Source organism: Carettochelys insculpta, chromosome 28, assembly GCF_033958435.1.
Source record: "Carettochelys insculpta isolate YL-2023 chromosome 28, ASM3395843v1, whole genome shotgun sequence".
Taxonomy (NCBI): Eukaryota; Metazoa; Chordata; order Testudines; family Carettochelyidae; genus Carettochelys; species Carettochelys insculpta.
This window is the reverse complement of record NC_134164.1, coordinates 2,577,894-2,598,357: the sequence shown is the minus strand read 5'-3', so window position 1 is coordinate 2,598,357 and position 20,464 is coordinate 2,577,894. Positions and strand designations below refer to the sequence as shown.

The following is a 20,464-nucleotide window of genomic DNA, read 5'->3' as shown; positions in this document are numbered from 1 at the left end:
CGGTGCACAGGGAAGGGATGGCCATGCACTGGCAGGGTAGTGCCCCAACATCATGGTGCCACCCCCTTCAGACAGAACCGCTGCACTTAGGGATGGACGCAAAGCCAGGCAGCACAACAGAGGCATGGTGGGTGGGGGGGTGTGTTGATGGAATGGCAGAAAACATCTGTGGACAAAGAGGTTTGGGCCTCAAACGAGAAGCTGGAACGTAGGACACTTAAATTTAAATGCTGCCCAGGGGATTACCAGAGCGCCCCAGATAGGTTTCAGGTTTCAACTGGTGGTTCGCACTGGCACATGTCTCAGTGCACATAAGAAAAATTATTCCACTCATGGATGGAAAAAGCAAGAAGGGCACATGGCTGGAGAACCTGTGACCTTCCACCAAGCCTGCAGGGGAGAATGAAGCAGGGCGCTGGCCAGCCTAAAAATAAACACAGCTTCACAGGCCAGAATTAGAAGTACGCACCCTCCTTCCTATGCATCTGGGAGCGGTGCCTGAGATTCCCGCACATCAACGCTTTATTGGCACCTATCAAAGTGCTTCCTGTGCTGTCCTCTATGACCATCTTTGCTGTCACGGGCCTGGGAGGTGCCAGGACCTCTGCAGGGGTTAGGAAGGGCTCTGAGAATTTCCCAGACAGGCGAAGAAGCCAGGTCTACCCAACCCACTCCCCCTTCCCAGACACACCGAGAGCGGGGATGGCTTTCCCGCTTGTGATGACGCAACACTCTCCATCTCCCACCCACACCTGTGCCCAGAGCGGGCTCTCCACAAGCTTCGAATTTAGCGCTCCCAGAGAGGCTCGTTTGCAGGAGACGCCTTCGGCCTGGCACGAAGCATAACAGAAACGTTCTGCACCTGCCCCAGCAGTAGGATCCCAGTGGAGGGACAGAAGCCAGGTCACGCTGAGGAAAATAGGTGACTGGTGACTCAGCCTGGGCATTATGGAGACCAGTGTTCCCTGTACCCCGAGTGCTTCGGCGGCCAGCCAGGAGAGAGTCAGGTGCTGCCCAGCTGATTCACAGAGCGCTGCCAGCCGGCAGCCTGTGTTTCTATTGGTGGTGCACATCCACACAGGCCTCTGTGCATATAGCAACATTTATTCCACTCAGGGTGGAAAAAATTAGCAGGAACACTGGTTGTGGGGTCTGCAGCAATGTTCCCTCCAAGCTATGCACTTGGGCGACCACCCAGGGGAGATTCCAATGCCGCCCAGCTGATTAGCCGAGTTTGGGTTTCTATGGCTGGTGCACCATCACACATGCATAACAAAATTTATTCTGCACATTGATAAAAATCTGCAGATGGCTGGAAACGGTGAGAGGGAACATTGCTCTTCATCTCAAACAGCAGTGAGAGAGAGAGAGAGAAATCCACAAGCAGCAATGGGGCAAGGGAGGGGCGAAAAGAGGCCTTCGGCTGAGACTTGCAATGACAGAGAAAAGGAGGTGAAGGCCGTGATGCCGCAGGGAAGACCAAAACTGAGGCAGAACAAACTGAGCTCACGGACCCGGCTCTGGGCAAGAGTCATGCAGAGAGGCGAGCGGCTGGCTGCCGCCCATCCCAGCTCAGCGCCTAAGTGCAAGAGAGCATTTTAATTCTCTTTAACCATGCAGCTCGGCAGGGATTTGGGCAGCGGGTTGTCTATGTATTTAAAGTGAGGGGTGGGCCCTCCCAATTACACCTCCTCCCAGCAATCTAGCAAGGCCCGGGGTTCCCCCCACCCCTACTCCTTGGAAAATACAGCCAAAAGCCTATCCGGGAGCTACGCTAAAAGGGGGAGGAAAGTGAGATGGGCACAGCCCGCAGGGCATGCTGCACAGGAGGGGGCGGTTCCCTTTGCTGACACCTTGGACGTGTCTTTATGCAGGTCCAGAAAGCAGAGGCCACAAGAGACAGAGGTCAGAGAGCCACATGGGAGCGGTGGGAGGAAGGCAGAGAAGGAGCACTGGGGGGCAGAGATTGCAGGTGAGATCCTGGTCCCAGAGAAAGCAATGCCAGGGCTTCTGGCCAACCGAGCACACTCAGGAACTCACTTGCTGCTTCCAGAGGAGGGGTGAAATCCAGGCCCTGCAGGAGGGTGGGTCTGCCATGCAGTCAGAGGAAGGACTGCAGCACATGGAGACACACCTGAGCTAGCTCTGATGTCGCTAGGGTGGCTAGAGAGCCCCGGGAAGGTGCAGCCGCCCAGGTCACGCCCTGCTTTGCACAGGGCCTCCTTCAGGTGATTAACGTGCTCTGACATCCCTACGGCCGTGGCTTCACAGCCACTGGTGCCCGAGCAGCAGGATTAAAACGACCACGGCTGCAGCCGCACTTCATCTGCAGGGTGGACGGCCCCTGCTATTGGACGATTTCCCCTCTTCCCTAGGGGCGCCCTCCACGCTAACCACATGCGCTTAGACCCTGCAGGGCAACCCACTTCCAGGGCACCTTTTCAGTCAATTCAGGGATGTCCCCACCATCGACTGAGTGGCAGAGGTGGCAGGTGCGGCCACAGGTCAGATGAAGCAGGGGGGCAGCAGAGGGGAGCCTGGGAGGTCCCCCGGAGACCAGCTGTCTGAAAGCCGAGACCAGGGCTGCTGACGGGGAAGGCATGTCAAACATGCAGCCCCAGCCCAGCAAACACACCAGCTCTATGTATAGAACAGGGCCGCGCTGCAGCCCAGTGGGGTGCTGTCTGGGTCACAGCAGCCCACATGGCCCAGCCAGTCACCTGCCGGTTGGAGCAGTGGCGCCTGGGTCAGATTGCCCACTCCCGCGTGGGACAGGCGTCCTACTGAGCCCCAGCTCTGCAGCGTGGACGCAGGTCTCGCCCCTCATGGGGTCAGCGGCGTGGGAGATGCAGGATGAGCAATGGGAAACCAGCAGCAGAAAGACTGAGTCTTCAAGCCTGGCTCCCACGGGTGGGGATTACACTGCAGTCTAGACACACCCAGCTCCCCTCTGGCTCTGGGCATGGGCCCCTCAGAAGCAGCCCCGCTTTGTTCTCCCTTTCCAGTTACACCAGCGCTCCTAAATACGGCCGCTCTCCTCAGAGCCACCCCCTTCTCTCCCTTGTATCCCCCCCATGCAGCCACACACAGCAGAGGCCAAGGCCCAGGGCCTCCCGGGTATTTCCTTTCCTCATCGCCAATGAAACCCCTGCACAGAGGCACCTAAATCCCTGTGACAATTGGGGACCAGTATGGCTGCTCAGTCGGCGGGGAGCCCTCCGCCCTTAGCTAGCAATTGTGCGCTCCTTATTACCCCCAAATGCGCTTGTTTGGCATGTCAGCTTCCCCATCGGGGGACAGACTCGGCTCACCCGACTTACCCGCATGATTAACAGCTGCCATCACCCAGGGATTCCGTCCCTTACCACACAAACACCGGGGCCTCCCCCTCTCCTGAGCCACCCAGTGACGCGAGACGTGGGGAGCATGCCCCAGGGTGCAGGCAATCGGGAATTTCCCAGGCCTTATCCTGGTTAAGGGAGTTTCAATGCAGATGAGGTCATTTGGGTGCTGCTGAACAACGCTGGGTACGCAGCTCTGAAGAGGCAGCCCCTTTAGCAGCACAGGCAGGTCTCCACTGTTACACAATGACCGGCAGATCAGCACCTCAGCCTAGCTGGGTGCTGCACAAAGTACAAGAGGCCCTGCCAGCGTACCTCTCATTTTTAACATTGATGGGCGGAATAAATGTTGTTCATTGCACGAGACGTGTGGATGTGCACCACTAGTAGAAATGCACACTGCCCATCCGCCAGGCAGCACCTGAATCTCTGCCAGGCAGCTGCTCGAGCACTCCGCTTACAGGGAACGCTGGTCCCTGCCCCCACAGAGCTTAAAATCTGACCAATGATAATGCACCTTGTACTGCTGGGGAAACAAGGCACCAGGAGACTAAGCGATTGGCCCAAGGTTGCACAGGAAGTGAGTGGCAGAGCTGGGCACTGAAAGCAGGTGGCTTGAGTCCTATCCAGTGTCTCAGCAAGAAGTTTGCTTCCTCTGTGGGGCAGGACACCAAGACTTGGAGAAATATTCTTCTGGGTAAGAGGGGAGTTGAGTCTCCATCACCCTTTTAAAGCTTTCACCTCCCATGGGGCCCAGAGTGGGGTGAATCCATGTATTCCCCCAGTCAAGAGAGGAACCCAAACCCAGACAGCAAGGTAAGCAGAGGCTGGAACAGTACGTGAAACTGACTAGTCCCATTAAGGCAAAAGGCACAGGAAGCAGCGGAGAGAGGCAGCCAGCTGGATTTCTGACATTCGCTGGGCTCCGGCTGGGTGTTCACGCAGGCAAGGAAGTTGCTTTGTTCTTCTAAAAGATGAAAAACTTGCATCTTGACAGCGCCTCCTTTAACGCTCCTCTGTCAGCTGAATTCCCATCTGGCTCCGCTCCCTGCTCATCTGCATCATGACCAAACTAATCGCTCTCCTGGCAGCCGCAACACTTTGAATGTCAACTTCAGCTCAGCTGCACGTTCGTCCCTTTCATGTTGAAAAGCAGCCCACTCGCAGCTCACCAGAGGCTCGCTCAGTCTGTCCAGAGAGCCCAGCTTGCTGGCAGGGTGTCAAGAGAAACGGGGAATCGGGGCTGACAGTGTTGTTCACTTCCTGACCTTTCCTGAAAATGCCATTGCCCCATCACCGAGCAGACTCAGAAACCCTCTCCCATCCAGGGACAGCAGGCTGCCCCCATCAGCCCTGCCTGGGGCCTGAAATCCCTGCCCATCAACGCACACACAGAGAGAAAACGGCCCTTTCCATGCTGGAGAGGAAGAGATGCCCCACTGTGACCACAGCAGGGTGGCTGTGCTGCCCTGGTCTAACCTTATCATTTAGGTTGCTCAAGTGAGTGCTCCAGGGGCCTAATTGAGCCCCCAGTGTAGATGCCGCTATGGAGGAAATATTTGGAAGCAGCTCTTCCCAAATCCCTTCCACGAGCACGACAGCAGCAGGACAGCAGTGGCAGAACAGCCCCGCTCCGGTGGTCGGAGTGTCGTCCTGCCCGAAGACCAGCAAAGGCAGGACTGCCCCGTAAGTAACCAGGACAAGTCATGTGCCTCAGGGCTCGTTCTGCCTGGGTGAAGGGAGCTGGCCTGCGGCTTTGCACTTACACAACTGTATCGACGCGACCTCGGTGCACGTTGCTAGCCGAGCCCAGAGCCAGGCAGCCCGGAGGGGGCTGTCTTTGCCTGCAGTCACCGCATCTCGCTCTCCAATCTGAAGCAGGAGGTAGGAACATCAAAGCTGTCTCAGGCCTCTTTGGCTTCCGTTACACGGCACCCAACTCCCCCGAAACACATGCAGATACAAAACCCGTCACCTCCACTCATGTCCCACGAAACGGGCCGGGCCGGGGGACAGACTCACGCTGATGGGAGCAAGGTGCTTGGAGCCGCACTTAACCCTCGCTGATAAATAGCTTCACACAGGACAAGTCTCCCAGCTGGACATGTGCATCCAAAGAGCCAGCTTCCCAGAGGAGGGGGAAGTGGCCACACGTGATGCCCCAGAGCTGGGCCCTGACACAGCTCTCCTCCCTGTGACCCTGGGGGGCCTGGTAGGTCCCCCGTCGCCCCACCTCGGGGCTGCCCTGCCTCTGGAACGGAAGGAGGAGGAAGCAGAGGTGCCCCCGCCCCAGCACCCCTGGAGCAAGGAAAGGCGGCGTTGGCTATTTTAAACAGCCATCTTCCTGCTAATCAGCAAAGCCTGGGGTGGGGCGGGGGCGGGGGGGGGGCTGCGCTGGCTGATTGTTCTGTGCTAATAATGGACTTGCACATCTCACTCCCGCATTCCGCAGCGCTGAGCTCTCCGACCCGCGAATACAATGTGTTAATTTACAGCGCGGCCAGCCCCCAGCAGGCTCCATGGGGGGACTCGCCCGCCCACCACAACAGGGCCGCGCTGAGTGGAAACTGCAGCTGCCTGGGAGCAACGCCACCTCTGAGGCCGCAACCGCGCTGGAGCTGGGCCCTGGGGAGTCTGGCGGACGCGTCTCTCTGCCCCCGCTGGAGACAATGCTCCCTTGTGAAGCCATACGAACCTTGCAACTGGGATATGAACGGTTAACCAGTGCGGCCTGGAGCAGCCCCTGCCCGCTGCATACAGGGGGGGCTCCAGAGCAGCCCGGGCCCATGGTGGCGCCGGGAGCACTGTGGGTGGGGGGCACTCCAGCCCACGACCCCCCCACTTAACGTTTAAACAGTTAACGAATTAAATGGGATTTTACATCCCTACCTTGCACCATCCCTGAGCCACAAGGCCGGTAGGAAACCAGCCAGTTCACGCATAGAGGCACTGCAGAAGCATCTGCTGAGAACATGGGCTCATCCTCCCAAGCACCGCACTGGCACACAGGGTGGGTGTGACTCTAGCACCACTAGGAACAGCCGTTTAATCCAGCAGCTCACAGGCGGCGGCCTGGCTTCAACACGGGCGCAGTATCTGGGTACGTCCGCCTGTACCTCTTCCCCTGCAGGTTAGCCATCCCCTAAGTGAGCGAGAGGCCCTGCCCCTACCAATTTACCACCTCAACAGAGCAGACAAAAGGATCATGATCCCCTTGGTACACCTGAGATTAAGTGACTTGCCCAAGGTCTCCCCAGCAGGGGTTGGGGGTGGAGGCAGAGCCAGGATGTGAACCCGGATTTTTGAAGTCCTAGGCCAGCCTTCCTGGGTGAGCTGGGAGGCAGATGGCAGTAGCTGGCTCTGACTGCAGCTAGCTGGGTAATTGTTATTTAACACCAGGTGCTGTCAAGTGTGCTGACTAAACAGACACAGAAGAAACCAAACTCTTGTTCCCAACTGTCTCTCAGAGTGAACCATCTTAGCTCTGCCTTGTAGCAGCAGCCTTTGGGGCTCAGGTGGGATCGCCTCTTGGCTAGGTCCCTTTAACTGGCAGCTCTATTGCATGTGTGGGTGCAGCACCCCTGGCTGCTCTCCCTGGGGTCACAGAACCACAGAACACTAGAACCGGAAGGGACCTCAAGCGGTCATCGAGCCCAGTCCGCTGCCCTCATGGCAGGGCCAAGGAGCATCGCCCAGCATGCCTTTCCAACCTGCTCGTCAATACTGCCGACGATGGAGATTCCACAACCTCCCCACTCGCTAATTAACCAGCCCGACAGTGAGGACGTCTTCCCTATTGTCCAGCCAAAACCTCCCTTGCTACAATTTAAGCCCATTGCTCCTTGTCCTGTCCTCAGGGTCAAGGAGAATCAATCACTCTTCTCCCTCCTCCTCATAACACCCTTTTAGATACTTGAAACCTGCTATCACGTCTCGTCCCAGCCTTCTCTTCGCTAAACTGAACAACCCAGTTCTTTCACTCTTCCCTCACAGCTCATGTTTGCTAGACCCTTCATTTCAGCTGCTCTTCTCTGGACCTTCCCCCCAGTTTCTCCACATCTTTCTTGAAATGTGGAGCCCAGAACGGGAGATAATACTGCAACTGAGGCCTCATGAGCGCTGAGTAGAGCGGAAGAATGACGTCTCCCGTCTTGTTCACAACACGCCTGTTAATGCATCCCAGAATCATGTTTCCTTTTTTCGCAACAGCATCACCCTGTTGACTCATATTCAGCTTGTGGCCCACTATGACCCCCAGATCCCTTTCTGCAGTGCTCCTTCCGAGACAGTCATTTCCTATTTTGCATGCATGAAACTATTGTTCCTCCCTAAGTTCAGTACTTTGCATTTGTCCTGATTGACTTTCATCCTATTTACCTCACACCATTTCTCCAGTTTGTCCAGATCATTTTGAATTCTGACCCTGTGCTCCAAACCAATTACAGCCCCTCCCAGCTTGGTATCATTTGCAAAACTTAATAAGCGTACTCTGTATGCTGGTATCTAAAATCGCTAATGAAGATATTGAATAGAACTGGTCCCAAAACAGACCTCTGCAGACCCCAACTTTTCTGTCCTTCCAGGATGACTGTGAACCATTAATAGACCACTCTCTGAGAACGGTTATCCGGCCCGTTAGGCACCCACCTTACAGTAGCCTCGTACACATTGCACCAGACTAGTTTATTGATAAGAAGGCCGTGCATGACTGCATCAAGGGCCTGACTAAAGTCACGTGTTACATACCACATGTCCTGCTTGTCCCTTACCCTCAAGGCTTGTTACCCTACCAAAGAAAACTACCTGACTGGTTTGCTATGATTTGTTCTGTACAAATCCAGGCTGCCTGTTGCCTATCACCTTATCTTCCCTTATCTTCCAGCTGTCTGCAGATGAACTCCTTAAATATTTGCTCTTCTGTCCTTCCCAGCACAGAGGTTAACCTGCTGGTCTGTAGTTTCCTGGCTTGTCCTTATTTCCCTTTGTATGGATGGGCACTAGCCTGGCCCTTTTCCAGTCTTCTGGAACCTCTCCAGCCTTCCAGGACTTTTCAGAGATGGTGGCTATGGGACAGGTCTTTCTCTGTTCCCAAGGGGCCTCTGGGTCAGGCCTGCCAAACAGCAGCTCTCTTCAGCAGCTGCAAATTGAACAAGGATCAGTCTCTGTAGGGGACTTCCCCTCCTCACCCCCATCCAACCTCCCTGCTGGGCAGCAGGAGCTCCCCCACCCACCATGAGCAGGGCTGGCACAGCCCCCAGCCAGGGCTACTGGCAGCACCAGATTCCAATGGGGCAGGCCCTGGGACTGGACAAAGAGCCCAGCCTGGCCTCCCTCCTCTGTGTCCACAGCCCCTGGGAGCTGGGGAGGCCCTGCCCGAGGCCCAGGGAAGGTGGGCAACAGGACCCAAGAGCCATGGGCTGGGTCCAGAGAGCAGTTGGATGGAGCCAGGCCCAGCTCCTTCCCCACCCCAGAGAAAGGGGGCTCCTGACCCCATGGTGCCCCCAGTGAGCTGGCTGAGGCACAGGCCAGCTCCCTGTGCATATTGGCTGCCTTGGTATTGGCAAGGAGACACCAGGAGGCCAGAGAACCAATAACCACAACTTCCTCTACGCGACTCATCTTCAACCTACAGGGCAACAGGGCAGGAGACTTGTAGGCACTTCCCAAGACCCCCTTGGGCTTGGGGCCTTCAGCTCTTCCAGGCTAAGCAGCCAATCCTGCAAGGAGTGCCTCCGAGGGAAGGAAATGACACAGGCTATACGGCAGGTGGTGCTCCGAGTTAGCAGTCACCCGATGTTTCGGCAAGGCGCTTGGGAGATGGCATCAGTGCCAGGCATGATCGTAGTCCCGATTGCTTAGGGTGGGACACTTCTCTCAGGGCTGCCAGCCAAAGCTCCCCTCCCTGGCTTGCATGCTGGCTGCAGAACTCCACTCCAGAAGCAGCTGCATTTCAGCGGAGGGAGCTGGGAAAACACATCGTGGGCCAGCAGCACAAAAGGCACCGAGAAAGTGTGTTGCTATACAGAAGAGTGGGGCATGCGTTCCACAAACTGCCTGCAGAGGAGCTGGATTCACAGGGGTTGCTCACTTTTGACCAGGTAGATCTGTGTTCCCGTGATGGCCACATGGCCTCTCTTGCTCTCGTTCACAACGGGGTCACCCACTTCCTCCGGCTCCCTTCTCCATTCAAATCCAAGAGCTGGGGCAGCCCTGAGCTGCAGGGGCGCACGAGGGAATCTCTCTCTCCTGTGCCAGCAGAGGAAGCAGTACAGAGCCTTCCAGCAGAGCAGGAAGACCCGGGGGCTAGGCTGCGCTCTTCCGCCAAACCCTCCTTCTCCTCCTCGGATCTGCCCTAGAAACAGCAGCAGGCCCTAGAGGAGTCCCAGGACTCCGGTTCCGGTTTTCCCGTGGAAACCCGCAAATAGAAGCTGGACTTGGTTTTGGTGGCGGTTGTTTTTCGGGGCCTTTTTTTTTTTTTCTGTGCTGAAGCAGGACTAACAATGAGCCATTTCCTCTGACAGCACAGAAAGGCACCTCGGGCTCTGCTCCCCCAGCCTGCTGGTGGGAAACCAGACCCAGCAAGGCCAGGGGAAGGCTGACCTCCGTTCCCTGCCCTTCTCAAGGACACAAGCTCGCTGGGGGAGAGCCTAGGAACAGTCAGAGTCCCTGGGACACCAGCAAGCTACTGTCACAGGCCTTGCACCCTATCCACAATCAGATGCGACTCTCATTCAGCTGGGAGCACAGAAGGGTTATTAGTCGACGGGGACACAGCATAGAACAGACTTGTCAGCACAGAAACCAGAAGCCCTCAGTACAGTCCAAGAGAGGGGCCCAGAGGGGGCCACCAAGCTGGGGCCACGGCCCTCCTTTGTCCCTCTCCAGCCAGACCAGACTGTCCCACTCAACAGCCCAGTTCCAATTCAAACCAGCCAGGCCCCTTCTCCCGCCTCTGTCCTGTTTCCAAGGGAAGAAAGGTGTCACTTGGTTGCCTGGGTTACAAAGAGCCAGGAGAGCCATTGCCTACCTGTGAGAAGTCATTATAGTGAAACTCCCGTCACCACCATGCACTGATGTTATGCCTAGGGAAACTGAGGCACCCACCTTGGGTTACTACAGGGTATCAAGAACCTTGTGCAACCTAACCTCAGGGATAAAATCATCACACACCGCCCTTCATCGCAGCTACTCAGAGGAGTACAGCTCCCAGGATCAGGGTCAAGGCTTGGCTGGACAGCGAATAATGGGCTGAGAACAGCTGGTGCCCAAGATTCTAGGCCAGGCAAAAACAGGGCTGGAGTTTCACAGTGACACTCCATGGAGCTGAATGAAGGTTACAGCTGCAGCCCTGTGCTGCTGCCCCATGGTTTGCAGAGAGATTAATGGCTCTTTCACACCAACAGCCTGTCTCTCCATCGCCCCACTCAGATGGCCTCCGGAGCAGGATGTCCTGGGAGGGGTTACAGCTTAAAGGGCAGGGAATGCCCCACCCAGGAAAAGGCTGAACTCCCAAGGCCGCAGTCTCTGTGGCTGCCCAGAACCTGGGAGCGGGCGGCATCGCAGAGTGCCAGGGAAGCAGCTTGTGCTGATGCAATGGGAAATTCCAGGCCCCATCCTGGCCTCCTTGGGCCAAGGCAGCTCGGAAAGCTCCTCTCTCCTCTGAGCGATGGCCTGGGGCCAGAGGAAGGGCAGCTCTGCGGCTCCAGGCGGAGTCTGTCCTGTGCAGATGGTGCCCGCCACATGTTTTCCAGAGATTACTAGCAGCTAACTTTTTTTTTTTCAGCCCACACACATTTATAATCAAAAACTTGAGGCCCCTGTTGAGCTCGTTCGCTCTCTGTCCCCGAGCCGCCTTTCCATATGCTGCCAGAGTTTAAATATAACCTCGGCTCACCAAGCTGCGTGCTTCCCTAGCTGGTGTAAAGTAGCCTTGGGCCGGTGAAGCCAATGGAGTGATGCCTGTGTGTACCAGCCAGGGATCTGGCCCACTCACGGGGAAATCCATCACTGCTGGGCAACAGAACCACAATAGGGCAATTGTCACAAACAGGCTGCTGGTCCCTTCCCCACCCACCCGCAGAGGCCGCCCCACGCGCTGTCCCATGAAGAGCACCACTGTGAAGCCTTCCCCCCCTCGCCACCACCACCAGCTGCTCACACTGCCCCTTCTTGGGACTTTCAGACCCAAGAAACAAAAAACCCGGTCAAAGCCCAGCACCACGTGTGCAGTGATACCGCAGCATCCCACGCCCTCCTGGGGGGGTGACAAGCTACAGCCAGTGGTCCCTTCCCCCCCACCTCCAACCACAGTTGGGGTGTCTACGTGAATTCACTGCAAGCGGCATCGATTTGAGTCTCGGTTTTCAGTACCGTACGCGAGGACGTGGGTGCAGGGCTAGTCTGTCCTGGGAAAGACCGCTGGTGCCTTCCGAGACCCAGGCAGTTAGCACAGGTTGAAGCTCTATAATCCGACGCCTTCCGGACCTGACCAGTGCCAGAGAAGAGAAATTGCCGGACCACAGGAGGTCAATACTGCCTAGCACATTTCCAACCCTCCCACTGCTCACTGGGCTCTTGGAAAACATTGAGGGGTAAATTAGAGCTAAATGACCGCACAGAACCTGGAGAGCCAGGACTGGAGGCTGGAAATAAACTTTACGGGACTGCGGGAAAGGTGGCCACACCCAGGACAAGTGGTCGTCCGGCAAACGAAAATCATGGCGGGTTACAGAGTTTGCCGGACGAGAGTTCCGTCTTAGAGAAGTTCAGCCTGTAGCTGCTGCACACGTCTGCATGCAGGTGCCTGTGGGGGGCACAATTTTAAGCCAACCAGATATTCCTGCCTAGGGCAGACTAAGGGCTCCCACTGCTACACTGAGCTCATTCTTAGGAGCCAGCGTATCCTCACAGCGGACAAGAGAGACATGAACACCACCCTGAGGTCACCAAGACATCCCTTCTGAGGTAGTGCGGAGCCATGGGCTAATCGGAAATGACTTGGGGGGTTTCCACCACTCCCCGGGGGAGATCAGGTCACAGCCTCGTCAGGCTCCTACTTCTGGCCCCCAGGGTCCCTACAGTTTAGTCCTTGGTGTGCTGGCCAAGACGGCAGACATCATTCACCCAACAGTCCCGCCTTACCGAGGAGCAACGTTCCCCCTAATCCGGGGGCAGCAAGCTTTCCGAGGCGGAGTGCCAAAATTTGACCTTTTGACCTCGATGTGCTGTTCACCCGCCAGTGGTACATTTTAAAGTCGCTCATAGTCCTGTTTACAACAGCTTCGTTCATACATAAACGAAGAGGCCGAGCTTACCGTGTAGGTGGGGGGTCGGTAGCATTAGCTGGTCTTTGATTAGTCCACAGGCGGCCTGGCTTGGAGCAAGCTCCCGGCTCACATGCCGCTCTTGGCGGCTATGCCAGGGGTGCTGACCCCCTGCTCTAATCCCTTCCATCTAGGGGCGAAATAAGTTTTTATGTGTATCAAGGCCTGTGTGGATGTGCACCACCCATAGACACACAGGCTGCCGGCTGTGGGCGCTCTGCTTGTCAGCCGGGGGGCACCTGAATCTCTGCTGGACAGCCGCCCAAGCATGCAGCTTCCAGGGAACCCTGCTGATGAGCCTGCACGTTGGGCCCTGGCACATCCCTCCCATTCTGGGTATGTCCCCACTGCAGATGGACACCTGCAGCTGCCCCCATGCCAGCTGACTCTGAGTCATAGGGCTCAGGCTAAGGGGTCCCAGAAGCCAGTCTCCCGCACACGCCCAAATGTCCGCACTGCAATTCAGCAGTCGTTAGTGAGGGTGTTGTTCCAACCCCCCAAAGCTCGCCAAGCCGCTGAGATGCAGGCGGGAACCTGTGACCTGCACCCAGGTAAGCCGCACCTCTGCCTGTCCACCTTTTGCATCGTCACGACTGACGGCTGTCATTTGGGCACATCAGCCAGCACAGACAAGGCCTGGGCGTATTTAACTGGGGCAGGTGCCCAAAAGATTGGGAACTGCCAGGCCAGCCTTTGCATCGCACAGAAAATGCCTCGGCCAAGCGGAGCTGTCCATGTAAGACAGACAGAGACTTCTCCTTTCATAGGCATCCAAGATCAAAGCACGCACCCACCCAGTCAGATGAATTAGATGAATCAGATGGGGAGCAATGTTTTCATACTGGTGAATTTAGCTTAAGAGACCTAAATGCAACTTTGGAACATAAGCAAGTGGCCTCATTTTCAGAGGTCATTCAGCTCTCACAGGTCTTGGTGACTTCAGGCCCTTATTTAAGCAATGTAAAGATAGAAGAGGCACCCAATTTTAAGCAGATGCACTTGGAAACTTTGGCTTGTGAATATTCCTCTTTAAATTGAATCCCTGTCTGAGTGACAAATGACCTCTTAGTTTAGTAATAGGACACCATCAACTTAAAACCAAATCAATCTTTTTCAAAATGAGTTTACAAATCAATTTCACAAAGTCCTCTTGGCTCACGTGCCCCCTTGTTGGCACTCGTGCTTTTATGATCACATCTTCCTATGTTGCATTTTTAAATTTCTCTCCCACCGCTGTGTGAAAGACTAAGGTGGGATGATAGGGGAAACTGACTGGCTAGCTACAGAAGGGCAAAAGTGAAACTAGCTCCAAGAAGGGTAGGGAGGGGTAACAAGCAGTGTTCCCTGTAAGCAGAGCACTTGGGCTGCTACCCAGGAGAAAGTCAAATGCCACCCAGCTGACTAGCAAAGCGCCCACAGCCTGTGTTTCTACTGGTGGTGCACGTCCATGCATGCCTGGGTGCGCAGAACAAAATTTATTCCACACATGGGTGGGGGGTAATAGCGGGAACCCTGGTGTAAAGACGCTTCACCTCTAATTCATTTTTATCCCTATTGACTGTTCATTTAGTTTTTCTTTTTTTCCCCATTTCATCCAACCCAAACAACGAGTGGGAAACAGACTGGTCAGTTCCATGACTGTTTCTAGCCGTTTTCACTTTCCCACGCCGGCGCGCTAGACCAGTGCCGTCTAACAGTCTACACTCCCACCTACCCACCCGACAGCGCTCAGGGCTGGAGGCAGCACATGCACAGGGTTGCTGGATTGGAGCCCATGCCCTAGAGCAAAAGGCCACACCCAATAAAACACGTTGAACAGGATCGAATCCGGTTCAGCAGTCACGTGAGTGCCCTGGGAGAGTGAAGGGACTGAGATGAGCCTCTATCTGCCATGCCAGCTGCCCAGTGCCCTCATGCACAACAAAATGCAGGATGGTACCGTTACCCCACAATCAGTGGGGGAGGCCAGCAGAACCTCCTGTGACTCATTCTTCCCAGTTTAAGGCTAACCAACCTCAGGCAGAGCACCATGAGTACATACAGGCTAATCCCCCTCAGACAGGTGCTGGGCTGGGACACAGTGAAGGCTGCGCCTCTACTCTGAGCCAGTGGTTCTCAAACCCCAGTGCGTGTACACCTGGAGGTACACAGAGCTCTTTGAGAGGGTACATTAACTCAGTGTTTCTCAACTTTTTCCACCCCCCCCGATTAAAAAATTGGATTTACTTTACCTTCGTCTAATTTTTTTATTTATCCTTTTTGCACAATCGTAAGCACAATGGCAAGTTTACTGACTATGGGTAATTGCTTCCAGCCAACCAGTTACGATTAAGTTGTTTAAACAAATGTGTTGCATTGGTAGGAAAAAAAAATGTGTGTCCGAAAATTGTAGGTACTTTTTTTTTAAAGGGGTGCTTTATTAAAAAACAAATTGATAAACACTGTTCTAAGCAAAGAAATGTCACCTGCCCTCACGCATCCATACAATTAAACACACGCTTAGTTTCCTGGTAAACAGTAGTTTGTTTTTCAATCATTCCACCCTGCAGCCCAGAAGGCAGCCTAAATTCATTTTCCGCTGGCTCCACAAGGTAAAGGCGCCGCTGCCCTGTGTCTCAGTTTCCCCATCGGCCAAATGGAGATGACGATACTAACCTCCCTTTGCAAAGTTTTCCTCTTTATTGGTGTATAAAATGGCAGATATTTTCCAAGGACCGTAGGGAATTTAGGAGCTGAAATGTAAGCTTTTCCCTGTACTTCACTATTTCTTTTCTGGTGCTGTTTAAACCAGTCCATTTTCCACCAAGAGGCAGTGTGGTCTAGTGATCAGTGCACAGGGAACCGGACATTAGGAAGGCTTGGGGGTGGTTTCTACAGATGAAAAACTGGGCAATTATTGTTCTGTCCTAAATTTGGGGGATTCTAAAAAAAAATCACCCAAAATCTTTTGTAAAAGGCAGGTTATGGTGTGTATATATCTAGGCCACTGGGGAGAAGCCCAACCCAGGTTCCAACTCATTAAAGAGAGCACACAAGATGATTTAAAATCACACCGAAGTCCCAAATCATCAGCCACTTCCAGTCTGTAGCTCTCAAGGCAGGTGGATTCAAACTCCAAGCAACACACGAACGCCAGAATTCAAACTCACAACGGGCCCCAAGTGCCAGGACCCGATGCACAGTTAGCTCTCTAGTTAACATTCAAACAGCAGGAATTTCTCCATCAGGCACAAGCCAAGCAGGACTGAGCCCTTTGGGGGAGGAAAACATTCTGGGGTAGGGATTTTGAGTCACATCAGCACAGCCCCATGAGCTCCCAGGGCTGGGTTTCAAATTCACAGTCCCAGAGTGGTACAGCAGGATCATGCAGAAGCTCTGCCTGTATTTCAAGTTCATAGTAAAAGCACCTGGTAAGAACCCCAGCGCCTACAGAGCAGCTACTGTGAGCAGGGAGAGAAGGCAGCAAATAGACAAGAACCCCCGGTTGCTTCAGTTTTTGTGGGCACATTGGGGCCCTGCTGTGAAGAAGTCTGCAACAGCAGCAATGAGAAACAGGGACCCAGCCAGTGTTCCCTGTAAGCTGGGCACTTGGAGACACTCAAATGCCCAGAGCTGGCAGCAGTCGGCACCATGCATGCCCACGGGTGGTGCACAAAACAACATTTATTCTGCCCATGGATGGAAAAGAACTAGAGAGAACTTTGGACACAGCACTTTCTCCCGGAAGATTTCCAAGCACTTTCCAAAAGTCAAGCGAGTTCCACTGTCCCCTTTTGACAGGTGGGGGAAACTGAGGCAGCAAGCGGTTAAGCAGCTGAACCCAGAGTCACACAGCTTGTCAGTAGCAGAGCCAGGAGCAGACCCAAGGCCACCTAATGTCCAGTTCCCTGTGCGCTGACCACTAGACCACATTGCCTCCCTTGGTGGCAGAGACCCTCATTAAACTTCCGACAAACAGCACCCAAAAAAATAAATAAATAAACAGTGAAATAAAGGCCTAGGCTGGCACCTCAGCTCCTAGGCTCATTGGAAAAATCACCACGTTATTCACCAATAAAGACGAAAACTTACAGAGGATTAAACACCAGCCATAGTCAATACGCCACACTGGTAGTGAACAGTGCTTTTCACTTCCAAAGCATTGCATGTGTGTTCACAAGCCCTGTGAGGCTGGTTACTTTAGACCCATTCCGTGGACAGTGAAGGCGAGTTACACAATTCACAACAAAGGAACACAGACTGAACTCAACCCTGGGGCAAGGAGGGCGTGGCCCCCACTGAAACCTACAGAAATTGGGCCAGCCTCATGCCAACAGCCCGTCTGGCTTCCCATGCGAAAGCCACTCCAGGCAGCAAACTCCCTCCAGAATCACAAGGGCCACAACAAACACAGGAAGAGGCAGAGAATTTTTGTCTGCCACCAAACCTCACTCCCAATCTCCCAGGCTGGAGCAGGAGCCAGGTCCCCCCAAACTGTTTAGGAGTGGCTGCCTGGGCGCATTCTCATTCTCTCCCCACCCCATGCACTCCTGGCCTGTCTCTCTACCCACACCCACTCCCTGAGCTTCCTCCCACGTCACACCCAGGCAGAAACCATTTGACCAATTTGCATCTTTGAGAAAACACCTTGGCTGTGTTAGGGCAGGAGAGCGTTACTGGCAGGAGCGCCGGGCCAAGACATTACGGGGCCCGATCCTGCACTCTCTGATCCGCTGAAGTCAAGGGCAAGTGACAAGCAGCAGGAGGCAGGATCTGGGTCCCAAGTGGGCAGAAGAGGTGAGACACCCAGGGTTTATCACAGGATGTAACATGCTGAATTCTTTCCCTCTCCAAGCATGCCCAGAGCCCAGCTGGGATAAACTGGCGCAGCTCCCCCGAGGGCTATCTGATCTGGTCAAGCAACGCCAGAGTTACTGTAAGTTCAAGTCACACCGGACATGTGACCAGCACGGAGTTTCAAAGCTGCCCAGGGAACAGCTGGGGGTCTGGTCCCAAAGCAGGGTTGGGGAGGATGCTGCTTAAAGCAGTAACAGCTCCCAGAACCCCACAGTTAAAAGCCAATCCAAAAATGCATCCTGCTAAATGGGGCTGCCTTGAGGCCCGTCCTGGAAGGGCCGTTCTCTGACTCTGCGCGGCTGAGCTGGACGGTTTGGCACACAGGCGGGTCAGGCTGATAAGGAGCACAGAGCAGCCCGGAGTCGGCGGGGGAGACAAAGCCAGCAGAGGAAATGAGAAGCGTGGGCCTTCAAGGACCTTGTGTACAGGACAAGAAGGCCTGACTATCTCCATCCCACCGAGATGCTTGGCCTGGTTAAGCCAACTCACAAACACCAGGCTGCCAGACCACCCTGCCATGGGCAAACTCCCCATTCCCAGGGTGTGTGCCGCCAGGGGCTGAACTCCCGGCTTGCAGCAGTCACCTGGGCAGTGCTGTCTCTGCTGCGGGGCAGCCTGCCCCTGGCCAGCCTGTGGGAGTACAGACAGACAGACCCAGGACCAGCTTCCCCCGGAGCGCTGCCTTCTGAGATTCCAGCTGCCTGCCCGCCTCCCAGCTGCAAAGGAACCGCTTCCAAGGCCCCAGCCTCGCCTGGCGGTCACTTCCCAGCACAACCCTCCAGCCGGCCGAAGTCCCCGCAGCCACTCCGGTGCCAAGCCCCATGGGCTGCTCCGACTCTGCTCTGGCACCCAGAGCAGCACCAGTCGCCCCCCAGGGCCGGCTGCTTGTCCCACTTCCAGACCCACAACCCGGCCTCGCCAGTGCGCCCTCAGGCACAGTGCCTCGTCCTCCCCACCCCCTACAATGTCCCCCAGTCCCAGCCCCTTGGCCTCCGCAGGCTCCCAACCCCCCCCAGTTCCAGGTCCCCTGAACATCCCCCCAGCCCCAGCTGCCCTAGGCTGCCCACTGCCCCATGCCCCCAGCCCCTCCGCAGCAGCACCCACCCCTCAACGTCCCCCCAAATTCCACACGGTCCAAGGTCCCCCCGTCACCCCCAACGGCCCCAGCAGCCCCCAGTGTCCCTCCGCCCCACCCCCAATGACCCCAGTCCCAGCCCCCACCCCCAACTTCCCCCCAAATTCCACACGGTCCAAGGTCCCCCCGTCACCCCCAACGGCCCCCCCGCCCCACCCCGCCCCCAATGCCCCCCCCACACCCCAACGTCCCCCAGCCCCTCAACGTCCCCACAACTTCCACACGGGCCGAGACCCCCCCATCGCCCCCGCCCCCCCCCCCCAGCTCACCGCGGGGCTCCGGGGCGGCGGGATCCCGACCAGGCAGAAGGCGACTCCATTCATCGGGGAGCGGCGGCGCTGGGCACCGAGCGGGCGGCCGGGCGGGCGCGGGGGGACGGGCTGGGGCGGCCGCGGCTCCGCCTCCTCCGGGCCCCGGCGCGCCACCGCCCCGCCCCAGCGGCCGCCCTCCGCCCGGCGGGGCGGGGCGGGGCGGGCACCGGGACAGAGGGACAGACCCAGGGACAGACAGAGGGACGGACAGACCCCAGGACGGGCACAGACAGACAGAGGGACAGACCCCAGCTCAGAGGGACAGACACCAGGACGGGCACAGACAGACACAGGGACAGACCCCAGGACAGAGGGACAGACACCAGGACGGGCACAGACAGACACAGGGACAGACCCCAGGACAGAGGGACAGACACCAGGACGGGCACAGACAGACACCAGGACAGAGGGACAGACACAGGGACAGACCCCAGGACAGAGGGACAGGGAGTGGCAGGCAGGCAGACAGACACCAGGACGGGCACTAGCACAGGCGGACGGGGCGAGGGCACAGACAGGCACGGGCAGGCCGGGGAACAGGCACCAGGACAAGGAGTGGCACAGACAGACAGACACCAGGACTGCACAGACAGACACAAGGTTAGGTCAACAGGACAGAAAGACAGGGGACAGTCCAGCAGATAGACCCCAGGACAGGCAGAGACGGACACAAGGACATGGAGGGGTATGGACAGACGGAGGGCCAGCCACCAGGACAGAGGGACAAGCACTGACCAATACAGGGCCAGCCACCAGGACAGAGGGACAGGGGCGGGCAGAGAAAAAGCAACAAACTCACTTGGGGGGACACAGATGCCAGGTTAAAGTTAGGTACAGGCATGGACAGACAGACAGAGGCACGAGCAAGAATGGCCAGACAGAAGGATGGGAACCTGTATGGCCAGGCACAGGCTCAAAGCCACACCAGGACGGGCCAACAACAGGGCTGATGCACCGTGGCTGGCACAGACAGAGAGATGGCAAGACAGGGCTGGGGATGCACAGAGCACAGCCTGGCACGGACACGGGACTTGGCAGACAGGCATAGGGACGGGTAGAGAAGAGACTGGCACTGGCATAGAAAACAAAGAATGGCCTGGTTAGAACCCCGCCCCCCCGCCCCACACACACACCCCGCCACACACAGCAGCAGCAGCAGAGCTGGGGTAGACAGAGGGACTGGCCAAGACAGACACATTCAGCATCAAAATCATCCTTAATTTTTAAGCATGGCACACAAACCAGCTAAACTCAACCACCCACAATTGCTCAGCAGAGCAAAAACCACTCTTCTGGGGGGCAGGCATCAGAGGAAAGATTGCCAAATCCTAGGAGAGCCAAGAAACCACTGGGCTACCTTGGATTTAATTCCCTACTCTATCACACACTTCCTGTGTTGCTTTGGGCAAGTTCCTTAATCTCCACATCGTTCCCCGTGTGTCAACCGGGGATAAGACATCACATGGGTGTCACAAGGCCTTCCATACAAGTGGCAGAGAGAGCAGTTAAATAAAGCTC

At 56.0% G+C, this 20,464-nt stretch overlaps 1 protein-coding gene across 3 annotated transcripts in view; it reads right to left on the bottom strand.

Annotated features, from left to right (window-relative positions):
* Positions 1 to 20,464, bottom strand: part of ARHGAP23 (Rho GTPase activating protein 23) — a 108,547-nt gene that overhangs the window by 71,538 nt on the left and 16,545 nt on the right. The window contains exon 1 of one of the 3 annotated variants that reach the window (XM_074979076.1): positions 18,905 to 19,012. The exons of the other annotated variants lie outside the window; for them this stretch is intronic. Coding sequence (XP_074835177.1) covers positions 18,905 to 18,958 — 54 coding nt within the window. The 5' untranslated portion in view covers positions 18,959 to 19,012. Of the gene's footprint in view, positions 1 to 18,904; positions 19,013 to 20,464 lie in introns of those variants that run through there. 3 annotated transcript variants of the gene reach the window in all.